At 34.7% G+C, this 25,770-nt stretch overlaps 1 protein-coding gene across 4 annotated transcripts in view; it reads left to right on the forward strand.

Moving 5' to 3' along the window:
* Positions 1 to 25,770, forward strand: part of FCHO2 (FCH and mu domain containing endocytic adaptor 2) — a 139,782-nt gene that overhangs the window by 36,731 nt on the left and 77,281 nt on the right. For 2 of the 4 annotated variants that reach the window (XM_045061947.1, XM_023257315.2), the window contains 3 exons: positions 14,563 to 14,637; positions 17,967 to 18,108; positions 18,200 to 18,352. In XM_045061947.1, the coding sequence (XP_044917882.1) occupies positions 14,563 to 14,637; positions 17,967 to 18,108; positions 18,200 to 18,352 (370 nt within the window). The remainder of the gene's footprint in view (positions 1 to 14,562; positions 14,638 to 17,966; positions 18,109 to 18,199; positions 18,353 to 25,770) is intronic. The other 2 variants (XM_045061949.1, XM_045061954.1) reach the window with 1 other exon arrangement.

Below are 25,770 nucleotides of genomic sequence, written 5' to 3' on the forward strand. Positions count from 1 at the left end.
AGGTCAGAAATACCTATTATGGTATTTCTCAACATCATATATCTCTTTGCAGTATCTATAACATTTTATAATGATTCATTTTCTAATTTGTCTCTGTGTTTCCCTATAAAGGGAAAAGTATGTAGTATTCTTCTTTACCCTGGTGCCTAGTACATAGCCTGGCATAATTAGATATTCATATTTCTTGAAGGAGTGAACGAGAAAGGAAGGAAGAAAAGATAGACACATAAACATATACTGTGCAGTATGGATTTTGCATACATTAGTTACCTCCTTTCACTATCAAAAGTTTCACTTCCATTTTAGAGATAAGAAAATCGGGGCCCAGAAAGTTTGATTTCCTAAGTCAGTCATTCAGTTTCTCTCCTCCCCTCAGCCCCTCCTCCCTACTGGTTTGCTCCCTTCTTCCCTCTTGTATTCCTCTTTGCTCCTTTCTTCCTTTCCTGTCTTCCTCCCTTACTACCCTCGTCCTTCCTCTCTTCTTTCCAACAGCTTTATTGGAGTATAATTGACATACAGTATGCTGCATATTTGAAGTGTATAGTTTGATAAATTTTGACATATACACATACTCATGAAACCCATCACCACAACCAAGGTAGTGAACATATTCATCATCTCCTTTGTAACTCCTTGCCCCTGTCTCTCCCCCTCATTGCTAAACACCCACTCATTTGCTTCTGACATTTAGGTTAGTTTGCCATTTCTAGAATTTTATATGAATGTAATCATACAGGGTATAGTCTGTTATCCAGTACTTTCACTCAGTATAATTATGTTGAGATTGATCCATGTAGTTGCATTCATACCTTGCTACTGTTGAGTAGTACTCCATTTATAGATATCACAATTTATCCATTCATCTGTCAAAGGAAGTTGTACCTATCCTTTGAACTTTGTATTAATTATATCAGTTTAATCATATAGTAGTTATTTTGTCTTCTGTTCACTCAGCATGTTTATGAGATTAATTTGTACTGAGTTTAGTTTAATTCATTTGCAATGCCATGTAGTATTAAATATGCCAAAATGTATCTACTACCATTGACAGAAATTTGGGATGTTTCCAGTTCTTTTTGCTATTACAAGTGATATTGCTTTGAATATTCTGGTACATGTGTCTTGGTATACATATACATATATTTATATTAAGTATATACTCTGGAATAGAATTGCCAGGTGATAGAGTAATGTGTATGTTTAACTGTAATAGGTAATCCCAAAGAATTTTCCCAGGTGGTTGTACTAGTTTACAACAGCAGCAGCCTTGTTTCAGAGTTCTAGTCGTTCCATGTTCTCATCACCACTTGGTATTGCCAGTCTTTTAATTTGAATCATTGGATAAGTAGTGGTAAAGGTATCCCCCACTTTTCAGAAGCTTGTGTTATGCCAGTTGGCTTTTATGAAAGATGTACGTTAGTACCTGTTTTTGCTAACCCAAGAAAAATTCGAAGAGGATTTTTGCTGTTACAAAAAATGGCAAAATGTGAACATAGCGTTCGGTGTTTGTTTTGCAGTGAGTCCTTCCTTCCATAAGGAAGCAGTGTGCACAGTGAGGGTGGCACTGCCAAGCTCCTTTCCCGGGACCTTTACTCAGCATCTCAGCATCAAGCTGCCATAGTGTTGAACTGTGTCTTTGAGCATCTGTACTTTATTTCAATTTATTTTGTGCATCTGTTAGCAAGATGTGTCCTACAGTATCAGAAAAGCCTAAGAGAGGTTATTTTTGGGGTCTGGGAAAGCTCAAAATAATTCCCATATAAATTAATGGTAATTGTTTCTTTGCTTTATGCCATTTGGCTTATGAAACGTTTCCTCAGAACGCTTTACTTTTGGATAGTGAGGGATACCTGTATCTTACTGTGGTTTTAAAATGCATTTCCCTGATGAATAATAAGCTTGGCATCCTTTCATATGTTCATTGGTCATTTGCATTTTCTTTTATGAAGTCCCTGTTCATGACTTGTATATTTTTTTAGTTTTTTCCCCCTTTTAAAAAATAAATTGAAGGAATTTTTATATATTTTGGGGGGATGCAGTTTGTTGGTAAGGTGTTACAAATTTATATATAAATGCCCTTGATTTTTATATATTGATTTTGTGTCTAGTAACCTGGTAATTCTTGCTTATTCTGATAATTTATCTGTAGATTGTTTTGGATTTTCTATGTGTACAGTCATCTTGTACAAATGACAGTTTTACATCTCCCTTTCCAATCCTTATACCTTTTTTTATTTTTCTTGACTTCTCATACTGGCTACTACTTTAGGTATAATGCTGAATAGAAATGGAAATGGCAGGTGTCCTTGTCTTATTATTCCCAGTCTCACATTTCACTCTTAAATATGATATATTTATTCTGTTTTTTTCTCTACTGTTAATCAGATTATAGGAATTTCCTTGTTTATATTGTTTTGTAAGGTTTTTCTTTCTTTCTTTTTTTTTTAATTCTGCATGGATGTTGAATTTGGTCAGATACTTTTCCTGTATCCATTGATGCGGTATGTTTTTCTTCTTTCTTTCTTTCCCTCTCTTGTTAAAATCTGAATTACATTGAATTTTTTTTTAAGATTTTGTTTTATTTTTAAATTTTTATTTATTTATTTTCTAGAGAGACAGAGATAGGGCGAGTAGGGGACGTGCAGAGGGAGGGGGGAGACAGAGAATCCTAAGCAGGCTCTGTGCTGCCAAGTGTAGAGCTTTGCACAGGTCTTGAATTCACAAAATTGTGAGATTGTGACCTGAGCCAAAACCAAGAGTCAGACGTTCAACCAATTGAACTACCCAGACACCCCTATTTTATTTTTTTAAAGTAATCTCTACACCCAGCATGGGACTCAAACTCACAACCCCAACATTAAGAGTTGCATGCTCTCCTGACCGAGCCACCCAGGTGCCCCACATTGAATTTTGAATGTTAGACTAACTTTTCATTCCTCATATAAACTCAACTAGGTGGAGATGTATTATCATTTTTGTATATTGGTGGTTCAGTTTGCTATTTTATTTAGGATTTTATCATCTATATTTGTGATTGAATTTGGCCTGAAAAATTCCCTTTATCTATCTTTCTTGGGTTTTGGTATTAAGATTTGTTGGCCTTATAAAATGAGTTGGGGAGTATACATCTTTTTTTTTTTTTTCTGAAAAAAATATGTGGCAGATTATGGTTTCTTCTTTATGTGTTTCATTAACTTTGCTGGTAGACCCACTGGGACTTGAAATCACCTTTATAGAAAGGTTTCAATTACATATGTAATTTCTTGAATAGTTACAGGACTCTTTGGATATTCTAATTCTTCTGTGAGTTTGATAAGTTATATTTTTAAGGAATTTTTTTCATTTATGCTTTCAAATTTATAGGCAAAAACTTATTCTTTTTTTTTTTTTATGTTTATTTACTTTTGAGAGAAAGAGAGAGAGACAGAGGTATGAGCAGGGGAGGGGCAGAGAGAGAGGGAGACACAGAATCCAAAGCAGGCTCTAGGCTCTGAGCTGTCAGCACAGAGCCTGACGTGGGGCTGGAACTCATAAACTGCAAGATCATGACCTGAGTTGATGTTGGATGCTTAACTGTGACTGAGCCACCCGGTGCCCCAAAACCTTATTCTTAATATCCTTTTATGAACTGTTTTATTTTTGTTTTTTTAAAAAATGCTTATTTATTTCAAGAAAGAGCATGAGCAAGGGACGGACAGAGAGAGAGGGAGAGGGAGAATCCCAAACAGGTTCCATGCTTTCATCACAGAGCCTGCGGTGGGGCTTGATCTCATGAACTGCGAGATCATGACTTGAGCAGAAATCAAGAGTTGGCCACTTAACTAACTGAGCCAGCCAGGCCCCCTGTTTTGTAAACCTTTTAAATATCTGATGGATCTGTACTAGATGTCCCCTTTTCATTCCTCACATCAGTTATTTGTACCTTCTCTGGATTTTATCAGTCTCCTTTGTCACTTGTTGGTTTTAAAAGTTTTTATAAAGAAGCAACTATTTTGTTGATCCTTTTTGAATATTTGTTTTTTATTTCATTAACTTTGTGTTCCTTATCTCTTTTGACTTTGTATTCAGTTTGCTGTTCTTTTTCTAACCTTGACATAGATGTGTGACTTAATGATTTTCAACCATTTTTACTTTTTTTAAGATTATTTTTTAAATGTCTATTCCTGAGAGAGAGACAGACAGACAGAGACAGAGCATGAGCCAGGGAGGGGCAGAGAGAGAGAGGGAGATACAGAATCTGAAGCAGGCTCCAGGCTCTCAGCTGTCAGCACAGAGCCCGTCTTGGGGCTCAAACTCACGAACAGCGAGTTCATGACCTGAGCCGATTTGGACGCTTAACTGAGTGAGCCACCCAGGTGCCCCAAGATTTAATTTTTTTAGATAATCTCTTCATTTAATGTGGGGCTTAGACTCCGAACCCCGAGATCAAGACTCCCATGCTCCACTGACTGAGCCAGCCAGGTGCCCCAACCTTTTTTCATTTCTGATACAGTCATTTAAATCTGTAAATTTCCCTGAAGCATTGCTTTGTTATGCTTCACGAGTTTTGAGTAATAGGATTTTCATTATATTTAATTTAAAGATATTTTAAAGATTAAAGAATTTAAAGATAATGTGCTTTCTTCGTTGCCTCCCTGGGTTATTTAGAATATATAAATAAATATGTATGTGATACATATATTTATATTGTTTGGTTTTGTTACTATTTTTGCTTTTGAGAGACAGCTTGAGCACTGGAGAGGGAAAGGGAGAGAGATTCTTAAGCAGGCTCCACACCCAGCATGGAGCCCAACATGGGTCTCAGTCTCATGATCATGAAATCATGACCTCTGCTGAAATCAAGAGTCAGATTCTTAACTAACTGAGCCACCCAGGCACCACTAGAAGTATGTTTTTAAATTTCCAAATATGTGATGATTTTAAAGGTATAGTCTAGCTCGTGCTTAATTACATGTGGTTAGAGAACATCCTTTGTATGATTTCAGCATTTGGAAATTTGTTCACACTTGGGTTATGGACCAGGATAGAGTCGGTATTGGTAAATATCTGCATATACCTGAAAAGACTGTATTTTGCATTTGTTGTCTATATGTATTTGTTAGGGTAAGTTTGTGCATTCTGTTGTTCAACTGTAATACATCCCTACTGGTTTTTATTTTTTTATCCTGCTTGTTTTATCAATTTCTGAGAGAGTTATATGGAAAATCTCATTCTGATTGTGATATTTCTGTGTATTCATATAGTTGTGTCAATTTTTGCTTAATGTATTTGAGGCATGTTAGTAGGGGGCTACAAAATCTTTTTTTTTATTTTTTTATTTTTTTAAATGTTTATTTTTGAGAGAGCGAGACAGAGTGTGAGAGGCGGAGAGGCAGAGAGAGAGAAGGAGTCACAGAATCTGAAGCAGGCTCCAGGCTCTGAGCTGTCAGCACAGAGCCTGACATGGGGCTTGAACTCAACGGACTGAGATCATGACCTGAGCTGAAGTTGGACGCTTAACCTACTGAGCCACCCAGGCGCCCCATTCTTTTTTTTTTTTTTTTAATTTTTTTTTTTAATGTTTATTTTTGGGAGATAGCATGTTCATGTGAGCTGGGGAAGAGCAGAGAGAGGAAGATAGGATCCAAAGTGGGCTCTGCACTGACAGCAGAGAGCCGATGTGGAGCTTGAACTCCCGGAACCTTGAAATCATGACCAGAACCAAAGTCAGATGCTTAACTGACAGAGCCACCCAGACGCCTCCAAATTCTTTTTTTTTTATTGAAGTATAGTTGACACACAATGTTAACATTAGCCTCAGGTGTATAGCATAGGTATTTCACAACTGTATACTTTATACTATGCCTACAAGTTTAGCTACCATCTATCATTATACAGTGCTATTACTGTACTGTTGATTATATTTCCTATGCTGTACCTTTCATCCCCATGACTTATTCATTCCATAACTGGAAGCCTGTACCTCCCGCTCTCCTTCACCCATATTCCTCCCCATCCCTTCCCTCCAGCAGCCATCAGTTTGTTCTTTGTATTTATAGATCTGTTTTTGTTTTTGTTTGCTTGTTCTTTGTTTTGTTGTTTAGGTTCTACATATAAGTGAAACCATATGGTATTTGTCTGACCTATTTCACTTAGTGTAATACCCTCTAGGTCCATGCATGTTGTTGCAGATGGCAAGATTACTCATTCTGAGTAATTATCTTTTCCTTCCTTCCTTCCTTCCTTCCTTCCTTCCTTCCCTCCCACATTTTCTTTATCCATTTTATCTATCAGTGGACATTTAGGTTGCTTCCATATATTGGCTATTGTAAATAATGCTGCAGTAAACATAAGGGTACATATATCTTTTCAAGTTAGTGTTTCAAGTTAGTGTTTTCATTTTCTTTGGGTAGATACCCAGTAGTAGAATTACTGGATTGTATGGTATTTTATTTTTTGAGGAACCTCTATAATATTTTCCACAGGGACTGCATGAATTTACATTCCTACCAACAGTGCATTAGGGTTTCTTTTTCTCCACATCTTCGCTAACACGTGTTTCTTGTTTTTTTGTTTATTTTTTGTTTTTGATATTACCTATTCTCACTGATTTGAGGTAGTGTCTTACTGTGATTTTGATTTGCATTTCTCTCATGATTTGTAGTATTGAGCATCTTTTCATGTGTCTGTGGGTCATCTGTATGTCTTCTTTGAAAAAATGTCTTTAGATTTTCTGGGTTGGTACAAATTTAAAACTATTACATCTTCAGGATGAACTGCACTTTTTATCATTATGAAGTGTCCTTTATATCTGTGACATTGTTTTTTGCCTTGAAGTTTACTTTGTTTTTGTAGGGTCATCAGTTTGCTTTTGGTGAGTGTTTGCATGATATATGTCTATTCTTTGCTGTTTTCTTGTGGTGTAGTTGTGTTTCTTATTTTTAAAGGCACTTTGACAGTCTTTATTTTAATTGGAGCATTTAGTCTGTAATGTACAGTAGAATTGCAGATATAGTTGGGTTCAAATCTGTTGTCCCAGAAGTTGTCATACTTTTTATGTAGAGGTCCAGAAAGTCACTATTTTAGGCTTTGTGTGTCATCTGATCTCTGTTGCAGGTATTCGGCTCTGCCATTTTAGTACAAAAGTAGTCATAGACAACATGTAAATAAATGTGCTTGGCTGTGCTAATAAACTTTATGGGGACAAAAATGGGCCATATTTGGTTGATGGTATTGTAGATTGCCAAACTCTGTGTTATTTTAGTATTTGCTATTTGTCTTACTTGTTTGGTATTTTTTCCTCCTCTTTCTTGCCTTTTGGCCTGTTTTTTTTTTTTTTCTTGTTTTTTTTTTTTATTAGCTTAGAAGTAAAACCCTCTTCTACTGTTCTTTTATTAGTTATCCTAGAGATTATAACATACTTAATTGAGCTGTTAACTTACAATAATAATTGATCCTTTTACCCTCTTTCTGAAAATGTCGGAACCTTAGAATACTATCACGTCCTGACTTAATGCCTCATAGGACATTTGTGTGTATGTGTTTAACTTTGTCCTATGAACATTGAAAATTTTCCATTAAAAACTTTTTTTTTATTGTGGAAATACATTTCTTTAACTTTTTATTATGGAAAAATTCAAACTTAGTACAAAATGCATTAAATATATAAACCACAAAATAATGAACTCTAATATAGTGTCAGCAATTTTTGCTATTTTGCTAGTCTTGCTTAAACCATTTCCCTAGCATCAAATTGTTATGTTCATGGATACTTTTTTTATATGTATCTCTAATACCTAAGGACTTAAAGAAGAATGATATTATTAGTCATCTAATAAAATTAGCTGTAACTTAGAAAATATTTTCTAATATCTCATCCAGCTGATTTACTCAAATCAGATTGTTACATATTTTATTCTTCTGTATTCTTAGTATTTTGGATGGTCATTATTTAGATTTATTACAATTATTTACTTTTTCTCTGATAATTTGTCCTTTTTCTCTTTTTTCACTTCTGTTTAAAATTTTTTTTTTAATGTTTAATTTATTTTTGAGACAGGGAGAGACAGAGCATGAATGGGGGAGGGTCAGAGAGAGGGAGACACAGAATCTGAAACAGGCTCCAGGCTCCGAGCTGTCAGCACAGAGCCCGACACAGGGCTCGAACTCATGGACCGAGATCATGACCTGAGCCGAAGTCGGCCGCCCATCCGACGGAGCCACCCAGGCGCCCCTTCACTTCTGTTTTAAAAACATCTTAGGGGCGCCTGGATGGCTCCGTTGGTTGGGCGTCCGACTTCGGCTCAGGTCATGATCTCACAGTTCATGGGTTCGAGCCCCATGTCGGGCTCTCTTCTGACAGCTCGGAACCTGGAGCCTGTTTCAGATTCTGTGTCTCCTCTCTCTCTCTGCCCCTCTCCTGTTCATGCTCTGTCTCTGTCTCAAAAATAAAAAATAAACAGTAAAAAAAAAAAATTTTTTTTTTAATATTTCTTGAAAAAAATTTTTTTACATTTATTTATTTTTGAGAAACAAAGTGAGACAAAGCGTGAGTGGGGCAGGGGCAAAGAGAGAAGGAGACACAGAATCTGAAGCAGACTGCAGGCTCTGAGCAAGCGGTCAGCACAGTGACTGATGCAGGGCTCGAACCCACAAACTGTGAGATCATGACCTGAGCCGAAGTTGGACGCTCAACCGACTGAGCCACCCAGGTGCCCCTTAAATATTTCTTTTAATGAGTATTTTCTGTTAATGAATTCTCAGTTTTTATTAGTCTGATCATATCTTTATCTTCATTTTAAAAACTTTTTATTATCGACAACTTCAAACACATATAAAACTTTACTCAGAAGTCATGAGCTTAATGTGATGAGCTTCCATGTTGTAATCACTGAGCATGAATACTTAGCAAAACACAACCAGTCTTGTTTCATCTGTTTTATACCACTGAGTTGTTGTGAAGCAAATCTCAGATTCAGAAACCTTACGTTACATCCATTAGTATTTCATATGTATCTGTAGAAAAAATCTGTAGAAATATGAAGCAAATCTCAGATTCAGAAACATTACATTTCATCCATTAGTATTTAGAAAAAATAAAAAGAGCTTTTTAAAAAATATAACCACAATATGTTATCTAAAATTATATATTAACTTCTTAATATCAGCAAATATCCAGTCAGTGCTTTGTTTTCCTCAGTTGTCTTATATACACAGTACATGTGGTTGATTTCCTCCAGTTAGGATCCCACGAAGATTTACACATTTTGTTTGGTTGATAGGATTTTTGAGATTTTTCAAATGCTAATCTGTGGGTCTATCTCTCCCATCACCTTCATAATTTTTAATTTCATTTTAGAAACCAGATTTATTTTTTTGTTCTATAGAGTGTCCACTATCCTGGAATATGCTAATTGCATATCCATAGTTTTATTCAGTATTTTTCTTTGCTCATTTCCTATAAATTGTCATTTAAACCTAGCAGCTTGATCAGACTGAGTTCAGTATTTTGACAAGAATACTTCATAGGTGGAGTTGTGTACTTCACTGGAGTCATATAATTATCTGGTTATATCTGTTTTATTATGTTAGTAAGTATTGATTGTCACCTAGATCCATGATTTCATTAATGTTTTTTATTTCCAGTCATGTTTTTGCTAGATACTGGATCTAGTTGGCAGGTTTTTTTTTTGGTAAGGTTTTTTTTTTTTTTTCTTAGAGCAGCTTTAGGATTACAACAAAATTGAGAGGAAATATGGAGATTTCCCATTTGTTCCCTGCCCTAACTTATGCATAAATAGCCTCCCCTGTCATCAACATCATTTACCAGAATGGTATATTTAAAAGATTTTTTTTTAAAAATTATTTATTTTTGAGAGAGAGAGTGAGCAGGGGAGGAACAGAGAGAGAGAATCCCAAACAGGCTCTGCATTGTCATCACAGAGCTCATTGCAGGGCTTGAACCCATGAACCGTGAGATCATGACCTGAGCTGAAATGAAGAGTTGAGCGCTTAACTGACTGAGCCACACAGACGCCCCTTAAAAGACTTCTACAATTTTTAATTGAAATATAGTTGACGTGTGAATTTGTATTACTTTCAGGCATACAATATAGTGAATTGACAATTACATACATTACAAAAAGCTCACCACTGTAAGCGTGGTTACAGTCTATCACCATACAGAGTTTTTCCAGTATTGCTGACTCTTGTTTCCTATGCTGTACTTCTCATACCCATAACCTTTTTATTTTATAACTGGAAGTTTGTACCTCTTACTCCCCTTCACCTGTTTTCTCCATTTCCCCACCATCCCCTAGAATGGTACATTTTTTACCAAGGATGAACCTGCATTGACACATCATAATCACCCAAAGTCCATTGTTTTACCTTGGGGTTCACTCTTGGTATTGTACATTATATGGATTGGACACATGATAATGGCATAGATCCATCATTACAGTATTATGTAGAATTTGTGAATTTATGACTTTGCTAAGAATTCTTTGCATTCTTTTGTATTGTTTTCATAGTTTGGCCTTTTCCAGATGTTATATAGTTGAAATCAGACAGTGTGTAATAGACTTTTCAGATTGGCTTCTTTCACTTAGGAATATGCATTTAAAGTGCCTCTGTCTTTTCATGGCTTAGTAGCTCATTTCTCTTTAGTACTGCATAATATTGTACTGCATAATATTAGTACTGCATAATATTAGTACTGCATAATATTGTTTGGATGTATCATAGTTTATCCATTTACCCACTAAAGGATATCTTGTTTGCTTCCAAGTTTTGGCAGTAATGAATAAAGCTGCTGTAAGCATCTGTGTGCGGGTTTTGTGTGTAAACTTAAGTTTCCAACTCCTTTGGGTGGATACCAAGGAACTCCATTGCTGGATTATATAGTAAGAGTATGTTAAGTTTCATAAGTAACCCTCAAACTGTCTTCCAAAGTGGCTGTATCATTTTGCATTTCTGTCAGCAATGAATGAGAATTCCTTTGCTCCACATCCTTGCCAGTATTTGGTTTTCTCAGTGGTTCAGACTTCAGTCCTTCTAATAGGTATGTAGTCATATCTTGTTTTAATTTATATTTTCCTGATGACATGATCTCTAGCATATTTTCATATGCTTATTTGCCAACTGTATATCTTTTTTTAGGGAGATGTCTGTTAAGGTCTGTGGCCCATTTTTTAATCATGTTATTCTAAGAGTTCTTTGTGTATTTGAGATAACAGTCCTTTTTCACATGGTGTCTTTTGCCAATAGTTTCTCCCAGCCTATGACTTCTTTCTCTTGACATTGTCTTTCACAGAGCAAAAGTTTTTAATTTTAATGAAGTCCACCTTATCATTGATTTCTGTCATAGATTTTATCTTTGTTTATCTAAAAAGACAGTACCTAAGACATCATACCCAAGGTCTTCTTAGGTTTTCTTATGCTTTTCCTAGGAGTTTCAGTTTTGTGTTTCACTGGATTTTAAAAAAAAATTGAAGATCATTCTAGTATCTACTGTTGAGATGTCAGCTATCAGTGATTATTGCTTCTTTAGAGGTAACATTCAGTGGTTGGAAGTGTTTAGCTGCTTTTAAAATCTTCTAGTCTTTAATTTTCAGCAGTTTTACTATGACTAGGTGTAGATGTAGTTTTACTATGTGATGAGATGTACATATCTTTTTATTCTCTTAGGGTTTGTTGGGCTACTTGGATCTGTGGTTTGAAACCTTTTGTCAGTTTTGGAAAATTGTCCGTTATTATCTCTGAAAATAATTTCTTCTGACCCATTTTTCCCCCTTTACACATATGTTAGAGTTTTTTACTTTGTCCTTTGTCCTTCTGTTTTCCATTCTTCTATTTCTCTTCTGTTTTCCATTCTTTTGTCTCTCTGAGCTTTATACCAAGATAGAGTCTTCTCATCCCTCTTCTGGTTTATTTATACTCATTAGAGTGTATTGAATCTGCTGTTTAACCCCATCCATTGAGATACTAATTTTTGATATTACATTTTTCAGATACAGAATTTGTATCTTTTTTCAAATTTGCTATGATTTCCTTTACTTTTTAAAAATGATTTCCGTTTCTCTATTGAAATTTTTGATTTAATGTACTGTCTCCTTGAACATAATACATAAACTCATAAAGTCCAAGCTTTGTAATCTCAGCATTTGAAACATTGCTCATTTGTTCCTCCTGGTTTTCGTTCATTTGTCATATTTGCCTGATGGTTTTATGAATGTATGTTAAGACATCCATACAGGATCCAATATCAAGGTTTGAAAAGGTATGGTTTGCAGTCCCTTTGAGAACTTGCCTACTAAACATTCATCCTTACTCTTTGAGTCTCAAAGGGTATGGGATTTCCCATGCTTAACATCTTTGGCGAGTCTCAATCTAGTTTTGTCTCCCTTGCTCTGTGAGAGTTTTTCAACTCTGCTCCACTTCTCAGTCTCAGCTGCTGCTTCTAGATGCCCCCCAGGGAAAAGCTGACCGACATATCTGACTTACTTTTCCGGATAGCCTTCTCTTAAATCTTAGCTTACTCATTGCTCTTTTTTTTTTTTTTTTTTAATGTTTATTTATTTTAGGGAGAGAGAGAGAAAGTGTGAGCGGGGAGGGGCAGAGAGAGAGGGAGACACAGAATCTGAAGCAGGCTTCAGGCTCTGAGCTGTCAGCACAGAGCCCGACGCAGGGGGCTCGAACTCGACAAACCATGAGATCATGACCTGAACCAAAGTTGGACGCTTAACTGACTGAGCCACCCAGGGGCCCTATTGGCTTACTGAGTCTTAACTGCCTCCTTAGCTTCTGTTGCCTTTTAGCCCCCTTTCTCCATATTTTTCTGGCTTTCCTCATCAGGAGGTTTTTTTGTATCAGTTTACTATTGCTGGAGATTGAATCACTTTTTTGTGCTGTTGAACTTATCCATTGAGATAGTAATATTTTTTTTTCTGTATTAACTCGTTTTAGATGTGATATAGTATATTAAAAAGACACACAGAAGTTTAAAGGAGAAAAAAAAAAAGTCACAGTCCCATCAGTGAGAGGCAATTACTAATAATAGTTCCTTTTTGTTAGCTGGTTTTTGTGAGCAGGGCGCTGGGGAAGAGTTTGAAGATAAGCTTAGTTTGAATATTCTGAGTTTGAGGGAATTAAGGTACCTAAGTAGGGTTATGCTTGAGACATTTAGATATTAAATTGATGGTTTGATGTAAGAACAGTGTGGAGATCTGGATTTGGACATGAAAAGCAGAAAGTTTCAGGGCACCTGGGCAACTCATTCGGTTAAGTGACTGACTTTTAGTTTCAGCTCAGGTCAAGATCTCACAGTTTGTGAGTTCAAGCTGCATGTCAAGCTCTGCACTGATGGGGCAGAACTTGCTTGAGATTCTCTCCTCTCTCTGTCCCTTCCCTGCTTTCACTCTCTCTCTCAAAGTAAATAAACATTAAAAAAAAAAAAGTTAGTTGAACCTGTCAAAGTAGATGGAAGGTCTTTGGTGTTTTGTAGATTATTTCACTGTTACAGGTTGCACAGATAGAGAAGGGACAGGGTAATTGTGGGAGAGATAAGACAAAACTTAACTTTTCTAGTGTTAAGAAGGCCAATACAGTCTCATATTTTGTATTTGAGATTATGTGTTTAAGGGAATAATTGTTTTCTTCCATATTTAATGGTTTGGTTGATTTTTTTTTAAAGCCTAAAATCCTATATGCTAAATTAGTGGTTATATAAAACACAGTTTTTAAAACAATTTTTTTTAACGTTTATTTATTATTGAGAGGCAGAGACAGAGTGTGAGAGGGGCAGAGAGAGGGGGAGACACAAAATCTGAAGCTGTCAGCACAGAGCCTGACGTGGGGCTTGAACTCATGAACTGGAGATAATGACCTGAGCTGAAGTCAGACGCTTAACTGTCTGAGCCACCCAGGTGCCCCATAAAACACAGTTTTTTAGCGTGAAATACTTATTTATTAGTGTTTTAGAGTTAATCACAAAATAGATTAAGCCTTGATAACTTATGTTTGGCTTGTCCAAATGACAGTCATCAATCTTTTGTTCTATTAAATGTGCATAATAGTGAAATCACAGTATTAAAGAATAATAAATCTATATTAACTATACTAGAGAAGTATTAAGTGCAAATGACTTTCACACTGAATTAGTTTACAGAGAAATAAAGAGAGACAGTCAAGAAGCAGTGCTGTTGTACTTGTCGTCCAAATAACCACTGATACGTTAAAATAAAAAGAGTAATGATTTCATTTAATTTTTGGGATACAAATTTTTTTAGTTCTATACCAGACCAGTTCTTTAAATATATGTGCTCAAAGGGCATTTAAGGATAGGCCTGAAATTTATGACCACGTATTTGTTTATTTTTAAGTAAGCTCTGTGCCCAACATGGGGCTTGAACTCACAACCCCAAGATCAGGAATAGAATATTCTACCGACTGAGCCACCCAGGTGCTCCAGTATCTACTTATTTTTAATATATATTTGAGTTTTTTGTTTATACAGTTTTAATTGTATTTTGATAATTTTTCTGTGTTTGAGAGCTCTTATCATACGGAAATTTGATTTAACAGAGCTACAATAGAAGAAGCATACTCCAGGTCAATGACAAAACTAGCAAAATCCGCAAGCAACTATTCACAGCTTGGGTGAGTTAATGTCTTTGAAAAACTCTTTTTCAATGTTGATTTAGGTACAGTTCTTGAGAATGTTAGGTTCTTATTGAAGATTAATTGCTGGTAAATATAATAATATATAATGTACTGAAAAATGTTTTTATATATGAATATATTCTTGACTTAATAGAAAATAGAATTGAACTAATCAGTTAATGCAGTCTAAGTAAATGAAACCCATTTTCCCCCTTTATTTAACTACCTAGTCATTTGGTAGTATAATTTTGAGATCATACATGTTATGTATTGTGCATGGTTATTCTAGTTTTCTGTAAGTTCACTTAAATTATGTTGAATAGCGATCTTTACAAACTCACTTAAACTTGACTGAAATGATTAAAATTTATTAAAAAGGTCTCATGATTTTATAGACTATTAAATATTTCTCTTAAAAATTTGTGGTGAGAAAATGTGTTCTTTGAAAAATGAATATTAAGAATACATTTTAGGGGTGCATAGGTGGCTCAATCAGTTAAGTCCCGACTATGGCTCAGGTCATGATCTCACATTTCGTGAGTTCAAGCCCTGTGTCAGGCTCTTTGCTGACAGCTCGCAGCCTGGGTCCTGCTTCAAATTCTGTGTCTCTCTCTCTTTCTGCCCTTCCCCTGCTTGTGCTCTCTCTCTCTCAAAAATAAATAAATTAAAAAAAAAAATAAAATAAGAATTCATTTTAAATAAGATACGCTACATGGCTTTAGTAGTTCTGGGAGGAGATATTGTATAATTTATACCGCAAAAACCCTGGGAGGAATATTTAATCTTTTTTAATTATCTAAGAATTGGGGAAAGGCTATACTTTAAGATAATTTAACAAGTAATTCACCTGTGAATCCCCTGAAATTTTAATAGGTATTAGTTCATATTTTTGATGAAGAGGGTTTTTTTTTTCAATGTATGATATTTATTGTCAAATTGGTTTCCATACAACACCCAGTGCTTGATGAAGAGGGTTTATACCATCTATTAGATTCACAAACGGTTCCCTGAACCAAAAAACTGGTTAAGAATGAAAATATTCTTTTGTGTGGTTGAATGAGTTTAAATGAAAATCTTGCTAAATTGTGGCCTAGGTAGAGAGTTGTACTCTCAGTTCATCCTCATCATGGTGACACTGTCCATTATATTAAGTGTTGTTCGTTGCAGCTAAGAGGACCTTCTGTAGCCCTGTACTATGGCTAGGAAGGCTGAGGAGCTGCTACCTTTTTCACCCAGAGGAGAGTGGGGACTGTTAGTTGATGACCATCTAGTGTTGTTTTTCTTCCAGTTGTCTTCCAATTCTTTCTCCCACCCCCCACTCCCTTGATACATCACTTTTCTGGCAGCTTCCTTTTTCTAAAGCCTTTATGTTGACATGCTTCTAAAACATTATTTATTTACCATTGTAGAAGGGCTAGAAAGTAACTGGAATAGCAGAAGCTGGCTTTAAACAGTTGGTTGTGGTTTTATTATAGGAAATTGTACCCTATTTTTAGTTGTCAGGTGGGAGATACAAAAAACATGAATTAACTTCAACTGTGTTTCTGGATAAGATATTGACAACATTTCTGTCTTTGGAATGTGTGCTTCTCATAAATAATAGATGATATTTTATGTGTTAGTGTCATTACTTAAGATCATAAATATTTTAAATATTAATATTTTACTGATGGATATTTAAGCAATTGAATTTTCTCTTTATTTTTTTTGCATTTAAAAATACTTTGGACTTGCCAGTTTTCTTTCTTACTGCTTATTATATATTAATATATATTACTTGACCAGAAAAAAAGGTTTGTATATCAAACTTTTAAAATGTAAAGAAATTTGACATTCCTTAAAGAAACCTGTATTTAAAGAAATCTTATGTTGAACCCCTTTACAGTGTAAAGAATCCTTTGGTAAAGGTACACTCCCATCTTTCTGCTTTGTCCAGTTCGGACTACCATATATCAGGTTTACATGAAGTGATATATATGTATTTTGGTGCTGTAGTGAGTGGATAATTTTCAGTTGTCTATTTTTATTCTCAAACTCCTCCTTTTAACTCCTTGCCAGCTGATTAGATTTTAAAGTTTAAGTTGAAATCTAATCGGAACAGCCTTATTCTAAGCATGTTAATTTTCCTGTTTGAACTTTTTTATTATTGCTTAAAATGATCATTATGTGTTAGCATTCCTACTGGGTAGGAAATGTAATAATTTGAAATGTAATAATTGGTAGGAAATGTACATAATAGGATAAGTAATTTATTTCTTTACCCTCTTGCTGTGTGCTGCTATTTGTTTTCTAGAAGTTTTGTCATAGAGTAGAACAGGTGCTGTTGAAAATATCTTAGGAAGTACTTGAGGAAAACATAGGGTAAAATTATCTGTAGATCATTCCTTATTGACTAAATTGGTTTAAGGTAACCATTGACATCCTAAATACTGCACTATCCAGGATGCAATAATGTAGTAACTTTTGGACATACTTGAATGTACTGAAAATACTAAATTCTCAGTATTGAGAAAAAGTGGTAGGAAAGTATGTCTTGCATCACGTATCTTGTACTAGAGAGGGACTGTGTTAGTGTTTTTTAAAGTATGCAGATAAAATTATCTGAAATAAGATTTCAGGTTAACAGTTCTAAAATATTTTCAGATGATTATTAAGGTGACTAATCTTAAAAAATCCTGTGAATTTGACTTTTGCGTGTTTGAAATCAAAGGAACTTTTGTTTATTAAAATTTTTTGTATTAATGTTTATTTGTGTGTGTGAGAGAGAAACAGCACGAATGGGGAAGGGGCAGAGAGAGAGGGAGACACAGAATCCGAAGCAGGCTTCAGGCTCTGAGCTGTCAGCACAGAGCCTGACATGGGGCCCGAATCCATAATAGGTGAGATCATGACCTGAGCTGAAGTCAGACGCTTAACCAACTGAGCCCCCTAGGTGTCCCAGAGGAACTTTTATTTTTGATGAGACATTTTAGATGAACACTAAGTAGTCAAAAATTAAAATTTGGAAACAAGTTAATTTTATAATAGACAAGTCTAACCAAATCAACTCAGAAAATAGTATGATATGGTTAATAGAGAGCCATGGCCAGACCTCTGATAAATATTTAACTGATTTCTGTGTACCCGACTGAGGTCCAAACATATTTTAATTAACCACAGATTAAAAAATCAGCATCAGTCTGCCAATCATTTCATTTATGATTTATTTTAATGTCCTGTTTTGCATAATTAAAATTGCTGAACATAATATTTCTATTGGTTCTGTTTTGGAGCCTTAAACTTTTTTTTTCTTTTATTAAATAATTCCTGTACTTTCTTTCCCTTAGAACATTTGCACCAGTGTGGGATGTGTTCAAAACATCTACAGAAAAATTAGCAAACTGTCACTTGGATCTTGTTAGAAAATTACAAGAATTAATAAAGGAAGTTCAGAAGTATGGAGAAGAACAAGTAAAATCTCATAAAAAGGTATCACTTTTTTCCTGCTAAAGGATTGATCGATCAGATATTGAGTGCTTTACAGTTTGATCATTTTGATGAATCATTTCATACCATACAGACTAAAGAAGAGGTTGCAGGAACTCTGGAAGCTGTTCAAGCCATTCAGAGCATAACTCAGGCCCTTCAGAAATCCAAGGAAAATTACAATGCCAAGTGTGTAGAACAAGAACGTTTGAAAAAGGAAGGAGCTACACAAAGAGAAATAGAAAAGGTAATTGTAATAAAAAATAATATCTCTGTGGTTTCAAAGCACTTTCAAACATAAGACTGCATTTGATCTTCAGACACTTAAGAATGACCTCATATTAAAGATGAAGACACTGTGACACTGAGTGTTAGTGATTTACCTAAGTGAAACAGAACTGGGTTTGCAGAATATGTTGTGTATAGTAAATAGATTAGCAAATACTTAAAAAGGAATGATATCTATGTCATTGACATTTGTAAGATATTTTTATAAGATAATTGATAAGATAGTGCTTGGTGTCAGGTTTAACAGTGAGGTAAAATTTTTTTTGAGGCAAGAGTGGTATATTTAGAAAGGCATAGATACTTGAAGATAAGCTTTAAAATATGTGTTGTGGGTGATTTATTGCTGACTTTGAAGACATTTATGAGGTAGTGCGGTAAACCACAACCCTTTCCTCCACTCGCATTTTAATTGAAAGTAGATTTTTCCCCCTTTCAAAACAGTTTAACCATTCACTTGTTTGATGTGTTGTATCTCATTTAGGAATGAGCCATAGGGAGTGATAATTTTGAAAGCTTTTTAAAGTATTTGAAATATCCAGTAAAAAAAGAAAACCAAATTGTAACTATATTATAGCAATTATAATAATTATAAAAATGTACATACATGGGCAGAAACTAGAAGAGAATATGGAAAAATCAAAACAGTTGATGGAATTTGGCATAACTGATTTCCTTTAATGTATGTGTAATAAATAAAAATTGGGAGGGCGATAAGAATAAGTTACTAGTTTAAAAGACCATTCCAGACAACATCAATTACGAATAAAATACAAGAAGGGAAAACAAAATAACAGGGTCCAAAAAAGAAGAATAGTATCTCTATGAACCAGAAATGGGACAGATACCCAAAATGGCCTGTAGAGATTGATTTTGCAGGTTTGTTGCACTTCAAGCTCTTGTGTGCTAAAGGGGACTGTGTGTTCCCCATTTGCAGTAAAGCACAAGGAGCCCACTCACTGGGTGAAGCTATATAGGTAGGAAAAAAGAAGACTCTTGGGGCTGCTGGCTAGGGCTAAAGCTTTATTGGAAGATGGGAACTTATGGACACAATTTTGAGTGTGAATCAAGCTAAGGAACCATTTAATGACTATTTTAGCCATATTCCCAATATTCTTCCAAGGAAGTAAGACTTGATAAGACTAAATTGGGCCCTTGGAGAGCTGCCATGAGGTAATCTGAAAACTGTTGGTGGGGATGGGTGGGCACAAAGGATAGAACATAACACAGTTCTAGGTGGTAACATATGCATTGTATTCTCTGGAACTGTCACACAGCACTTGTGGAGGAAGAGAGAAAAAGAGAAGAGGAAATGAACGAATAACCAAAATTCTAAAGCCCATCTAAGAAATCTGACACTAAGACAGCAATAAATTTAACAATTAGAAAAAAGAATTCTCTGCAGATATAATTTAAATTTATAAAACAAAAGAACAAAATGTTATGTGGTTGAGGATGTTCAGTGAGAAAAGTGAATATAAAATATTAAATAAGATTAAGAAATATAGAGTCATAATGGAATAAGATTTACTAGATAGGAAAACAGCTAATTACAAAACTTGAAAACGAATATGGTTATTGAAAAAAAGTACTAGAGAAGACAGATTTTAAACTTGATATAGTCAGAGACTGAATTTGGAAGATGGTACTGAAGGAATTGACCATAATACAGAGAAGTAAAGGTTACCAACATTCATCTAATGTGAATTCCAGGAGAAAAATGGAAAGAATGGCGGTCTAGTAATATTTGAAGAGTTAATAGCTCAGTTTTTCATACCTGAAGAAATTCAGCAGTCCCAGATTAATATAATACTGCATGTTAATTAGAATTAAAAACTTACAAAAAATAAATGTGCCTGTATAAATATAAAGAAAAAAAAAAAGAGTCCCCAGATTGAAAGTACATTCTTGGTATTAAGCAGGTTACATAAAGGTCTGTGCAGACCTAGGCACTAGAAAAAAAGCTACCAGGTATTTCTTTTTTTCTCACATCTTTGAAGTCAGAATACATCTTCAATTGATGATATCATATAATTGCTGTTGGTGAGGTGGCTTTTGTGTGTAGTTTTATTGCCTATGTGAACTTGGTTATAGTACCTGGTGGCATGATTGGACAACTGCAATATTTTGATGTACAACTTAAGTACAACTTAAGATGATGAATATCTTAAGACCATTTGAGGAAGGAATTGTTCTGGTATTGACTGAAAATCATTTGTTGAGACCTGGTAAGATTAAGAAAATGTTAGCACCAGTGTTTAGAAAAAACTGAGAGGTAATAATGGAGCATTTTTAAGAAGTGCTATATCAATAATGTTCTTGATGATATTGAGGATAATGTTGTATGGGGAAAAAACAGACCTCAGCAATCTCCCAAGTGGAAAACAAGTGAGAAGGGTCAAAATCTGAATATGAGGAAGATTTAGGAGTATGTCAAGAGAATTAATTCTTTTTGCCTTCCTTTTTATTCTGTATCACATAGGAGTGGTAATAGAATAAAAATGTACCCCTAAGTAAGTCTAAAAGAGCTCTTTTAAAAGCATAAAATTAGGGGTGCCTGGTTGGCTCAGTCAGTTGAGCGTCCAGCTCTTGATTTTGGCTCAGGTCATGATATCACATTTGTGGGAGTGAGCACCCCAATCAGGCTCTGTGCTGCATGTGGAGCCTGCTTGGGATTCTTTCTCTCTCTCCCTCTGTTTCTCCTCTACTTGCTTGGGTGCACTCTGTCTTGAAACATAAAATTAGAATTTTAAGTGATAAGAAAGCATTATTTTATGCTTTAGTTGATAGCATTTTTCTATTTTAATGGTACACAAGAGGATGATGTATTTTATAAGTTAATGGTCTGTTAGAGTTAGTAGTAATTGACTGTGTACATTAAACATAACTTCTAAAAGGACTGAAGTATATTTTAAATATTTTAAAAATGGCAAAAAGAAAAGATATTAAAATTTATTGATAAGGAAAGGAAGGAGGATATGGGAAAAAAAGAATGGTAGGCAGAAAGATCAACATAAGTTGGAAGAAGGTCAAATATACCTAAACCATAATATGTATAAATGAATTAGACTTCTAATAATAGTTTGATTTTCAAATTGAAAAAAATTATTATTTAAAACACTGTTAGTGTTTAGCAGCAGAAGACTTTTTTATATAATGGGACTATTCAGTTCAAGTAAATTATATAGGGTAAAATAGTAGATCTGGGTTTTAAAATATTCTAGCAAAAAAAAATGTTGGAGGGGGAAGAATGGATGGAATCTTGAAGTTATGTGATAGGTTAATGGAGTACATTACACTTCTTTTGTGTGCTTTAAAATGTTTATCATAAAAGCCAAAAAGAAAAAAAAGTGAGCTAGAATGACATGAATTAACATTGACTTGGGTGAATCTAAAAAGTATAATATTGAGCAAGAAAAGCAAAGTTCCAGAAGAATATGTATATTTTGATGCCTTTTACATAGTCTTTAATTTTCTGCAAAAAAAAAAAGCCCCAAAAACCAAAAAAAAAAAACCAAAAAAACAAAAAACAAAAAAACCCTGAAACAAAAAAGAAACAAACAAGCCTTGAAGTATAATTAACTATATTAGGGACATACATAGGGACAGTAAACACTGTGCCACATATTGGGAGTTACCTTTGCAGAGCAAGTGGGCAATGGGCTTGGTAAGGGCAGGGGCCTCCCTTTGTCTATGTAATAATTAATTTTTTTCCAAAAAATGAAAAAGATAGGAACAAAGACAGTATAAAGCCAATTATATTTCATTTCATTTTATTTTTTTTAAGTTTGTTTATTTTGAGAGAGTGAGAGTGAGGAGGGGTGGAGCAGAGAGCGAGAGAGGGAGGGAGGGAGGGAGGGAGGGAGGGAGAATCCTAAGCAGGTTCTGCACTGTTAGCATAGAGCTGGACATGGGGCTTGATCTCAGGACTATAAGATCATGACCTGAGCCGAAATCCAGAGGCAGATGCTTAACCACTAAGCTACCCAGGTACCCCAAGCCAACTGTAGTTCAAACTAAAAGAGTTATTTTTTATTTATTTTTATTTTTTTTATGTTTATTTAGATTTTGAGAGAGACAGAGCATGAGTGGTGGAGGGGTAGAGAGTGGGGAGACAGAATCAGAAGCAGGCTCCAGGCTCTGAGCTGTCAGCACAGAGCCAACGCAGGGCTCGAACTCACAGCCCATGTGATCATGACCTGAGCCAAAGTTGGATGCTCAACCGAGTCACCCAGGTGCCCCTAAGATAATTATTTTTTAAAATGTGAGCTATAGGAATAGTTCCTTACAGTACGTACTATAACATACAGGTCAATAAATTGGTATGGATTCCATATAATTAATGCAAAAGTGTACTATCTCAGTTAGTTGCAATTTTCCAGAGGGTTAAGGTACTCCTAGGCTAAATACTGCTCTTTGCTTTTTTTTTTTTTTTTTTTTTTTATGAAACCCAGTGGGTTTAACATAGTACCTAGTGTGTACTGACCACTTGAAAAATGTATGGTAACTAAAGATTATGCTTAAAGAAATGATTGTCTGAATCTTTTGATATAAACCAAAAAAGGCTTCATATAAGGTAATGATTTAGATTAAATTAAAAGATTTCTTTTTGATTAACATATGGTAGCATACAGTTGTGTCCAAGGGTTGTGAGTTGGTGGTCTGTGCTTCACTTGTCTTGTGGCATGGACCCACAGAGAAGGGGTGCCTTTTTCTCATTGTTTTGCTCAGAGGTGGTATCTTTGCTTGTGGTACTAAATGTGTTAGTAGGTGTCTGATTTATATATGTTCAAATCCAAGTTTAAGTAAACCATTAATTTTGACCTGTAATAAGAAGCTTTTTATTAACATAAATATAGATTTTTAAAAACCTAAATCTTTGAACCATTTTCCTTTAATAAATTTGAAAACAAATACTTATGGCTATTATGACATAGTATGCTTCTGATTTTCACTTAAAAGCTCTTAATTTTTTATAAAACACTATTTAGAAGGCACTCATTTGTGGACTGTGACTAAATATGACTTAATTCATATGTGTATATTTGCTTCTTAGGATTTTACTATAAAAATTATAGGCACTTAAATATTTCTTGTAGTATATCAGTAAATTTATTTATAATGCTAAGGAAATCAATACAATGTAGGATTTGTTTTATTATCAATAGGTAATGTGTTAAAGCCAATCTTTTATTTGTGAGAAGAAATGTGGCTGTTTTTTTTAAAGCATAATTTCCTCATTTAAGAATGTTCCAACTTCCCTTTTTAATAATGACTTTATGAAACTTGTCAAGTTCATTACTACTAGGATACTCAGTTTTTATAATTCTACCCTAGAATTTACAGCATTTCTAAGTGTGTGTGTGTGTGTATATATATATATATATATATATATATATATATATATATATACTATTTAGAAAGTTCTTTTGACTTAACTACATACTGCTATATAGTTGTTTCCTGTGAGTACTCTTTCTTGCTTTAAAAAAAAAAAAAAAGTAAAGGGGCACCTGGGTGGCTCAGTTGTTAGGTGTTGACTTTGGTTCAGGTCATGATCTCACAGCTTCTGGGTTCAAGCCCCGCCTCGGGCTCTTTGCTGACAGCTCAGAGCCTGGAGCCTGCTTCAGATTCTGTGTGTGTGTGTCTCTCTCTCTGCCCTTGCTCCATTCATGCTCTGTCTCTCTGTCTGTCTCTCAAAAATGAATAAACATTAAAAAAAAATTAAAAACAATAAGGTGTTCCTAGTACAATTACATTCTAAAATTGCTTCTACATATTTTTATATAATACCCTTATTTTTCTTTAAATTTGTTTTTGTCATTACTTAAAATACTTTATGAGTCAACAGTTTCTTTTTTCATTTTATTCCTTTATGATTAAGTACTGCTTTTGTTAGTTTTCCGGGATACTTCTTTAAGTTGGTATATAATTTCCTTAAGATTGTGGTATATTATTCTTACCTTTGAAGAGTGAGGGCTGATGTAAAAAAAAAGTTAGAACTTTAAAGGCTATCTTCTCTCTTCCTTCATGCCTCCAAATAAGAGAAGTGAAATTTTACACAGCTTCCTGGTATCAGAAAGTAGGCTCCAAAAGACTTATCTGTTTACATCCTGAATTAGATCCTGCTCTGAACTTTTGAGATGAAGATAATAATATTATGGTTGGAAATAATGGACAAAGAAGTTAGTATGCTGAGTTGAATAGCTAGACCAAGATTTACAGTGAGAATATTCTGGGAGGAAAAAAGAAAGTTAAGTATGATGGTTTAAACTTTTAAAATTAATTATTGCTAACTCTGTCGACTCAGTAAAAATTTGAGCACCAAAACTAGTTTGAATTCTAGAGACTGAGTTTAGGAAGAGGAAATGATGCTCCAGGAACTTCTTTCCATCTCTTAAAGTCCCATAAGTGTAATGAATAATGTAAAATAATTGCATTGTTTACATTGTAGAAATATGATAGATCTTCTATAAGCAGGAATTGACCCCCATGCAGTGATCTTTTATTTCTGTTAGATTATAAATTTCTTGTGTGTGAGACACTATCATCGTATTTTTGCAACACAGCATATATGTTTACTTGGAAAAATAATCATTATAGCAAAATATTATTTGAATTTTTCCTGTTCTTAATACAATAAAGTTTATTTTATTTTAAATACAGGCTAAAGATTAGGTTCTTGGCTTTTTAAGTGGCTTATTCAAATACATGTATATGTTTTTAATGTTCATTTATTTTTGAGAGAGAGACAGCGTGCATGCTGGGGAGGGGCAGAGAGAGAGGGAGACAGAGGATCCAAAGTGAGCTCTGCACTGGCAGCAGGGAGCCCGATGCTGGCCTTGAACTCAGGAACTTTGAGTTTATGACCTGAGCCAAAGTCAGACGCTTAACCCATTGAGCCACACAGGCGCCCCTCAAATTTTTCTGATTGTTGCATTATAAAGTGATAATATGCGTGCAGTAGGTAGGTAATGTTTTAGGTAAATGTTTTAGTTCCTACCATGTGCCTGTCATTATGCTAGATGTTATGAAGTTTATTAAAGGCTAAAATACATATTCCCTCCTTCTGTATTCAAGAAACTTCCTTCTTTTGGGGGAGCCAAAACATATTGAATAGTGCTAGCAAGAGGTTAGAGGTTTTAATGGTAAGTTTAGAAAGGGCAGAGTGACCTATTTTGTACAGAACCTGTAAAAAAGAAAACAGGAAGATCTCATGAAATAAATTACTTTTTAAAAGTATAGACACAATCATTGTAGTCATATTTGGGGAAATTTTCCATTTTTATGATTTGTTTTTTCAAATTGCATATATCTCTAGGAGTGATCACAACTCAGGTCTTTCTGTGTAGCTAGCACATAAATTGTTAGGCAGTAACT

Source organism: Felis catus, chromosome A1 (genome assembly GCF_018350175.1).
Source record: "Felis catus isolate Fca126 chromosome A1, F.catus_Fca126_mat1.0, whole genome shotgun sequence".
In the NCBI taxonomy this organism is placed as follows: Eukaryota; Metazoa; Chordata; class Mammalia; order Carnivora; family Felidae; genus Felis; species Felis catus.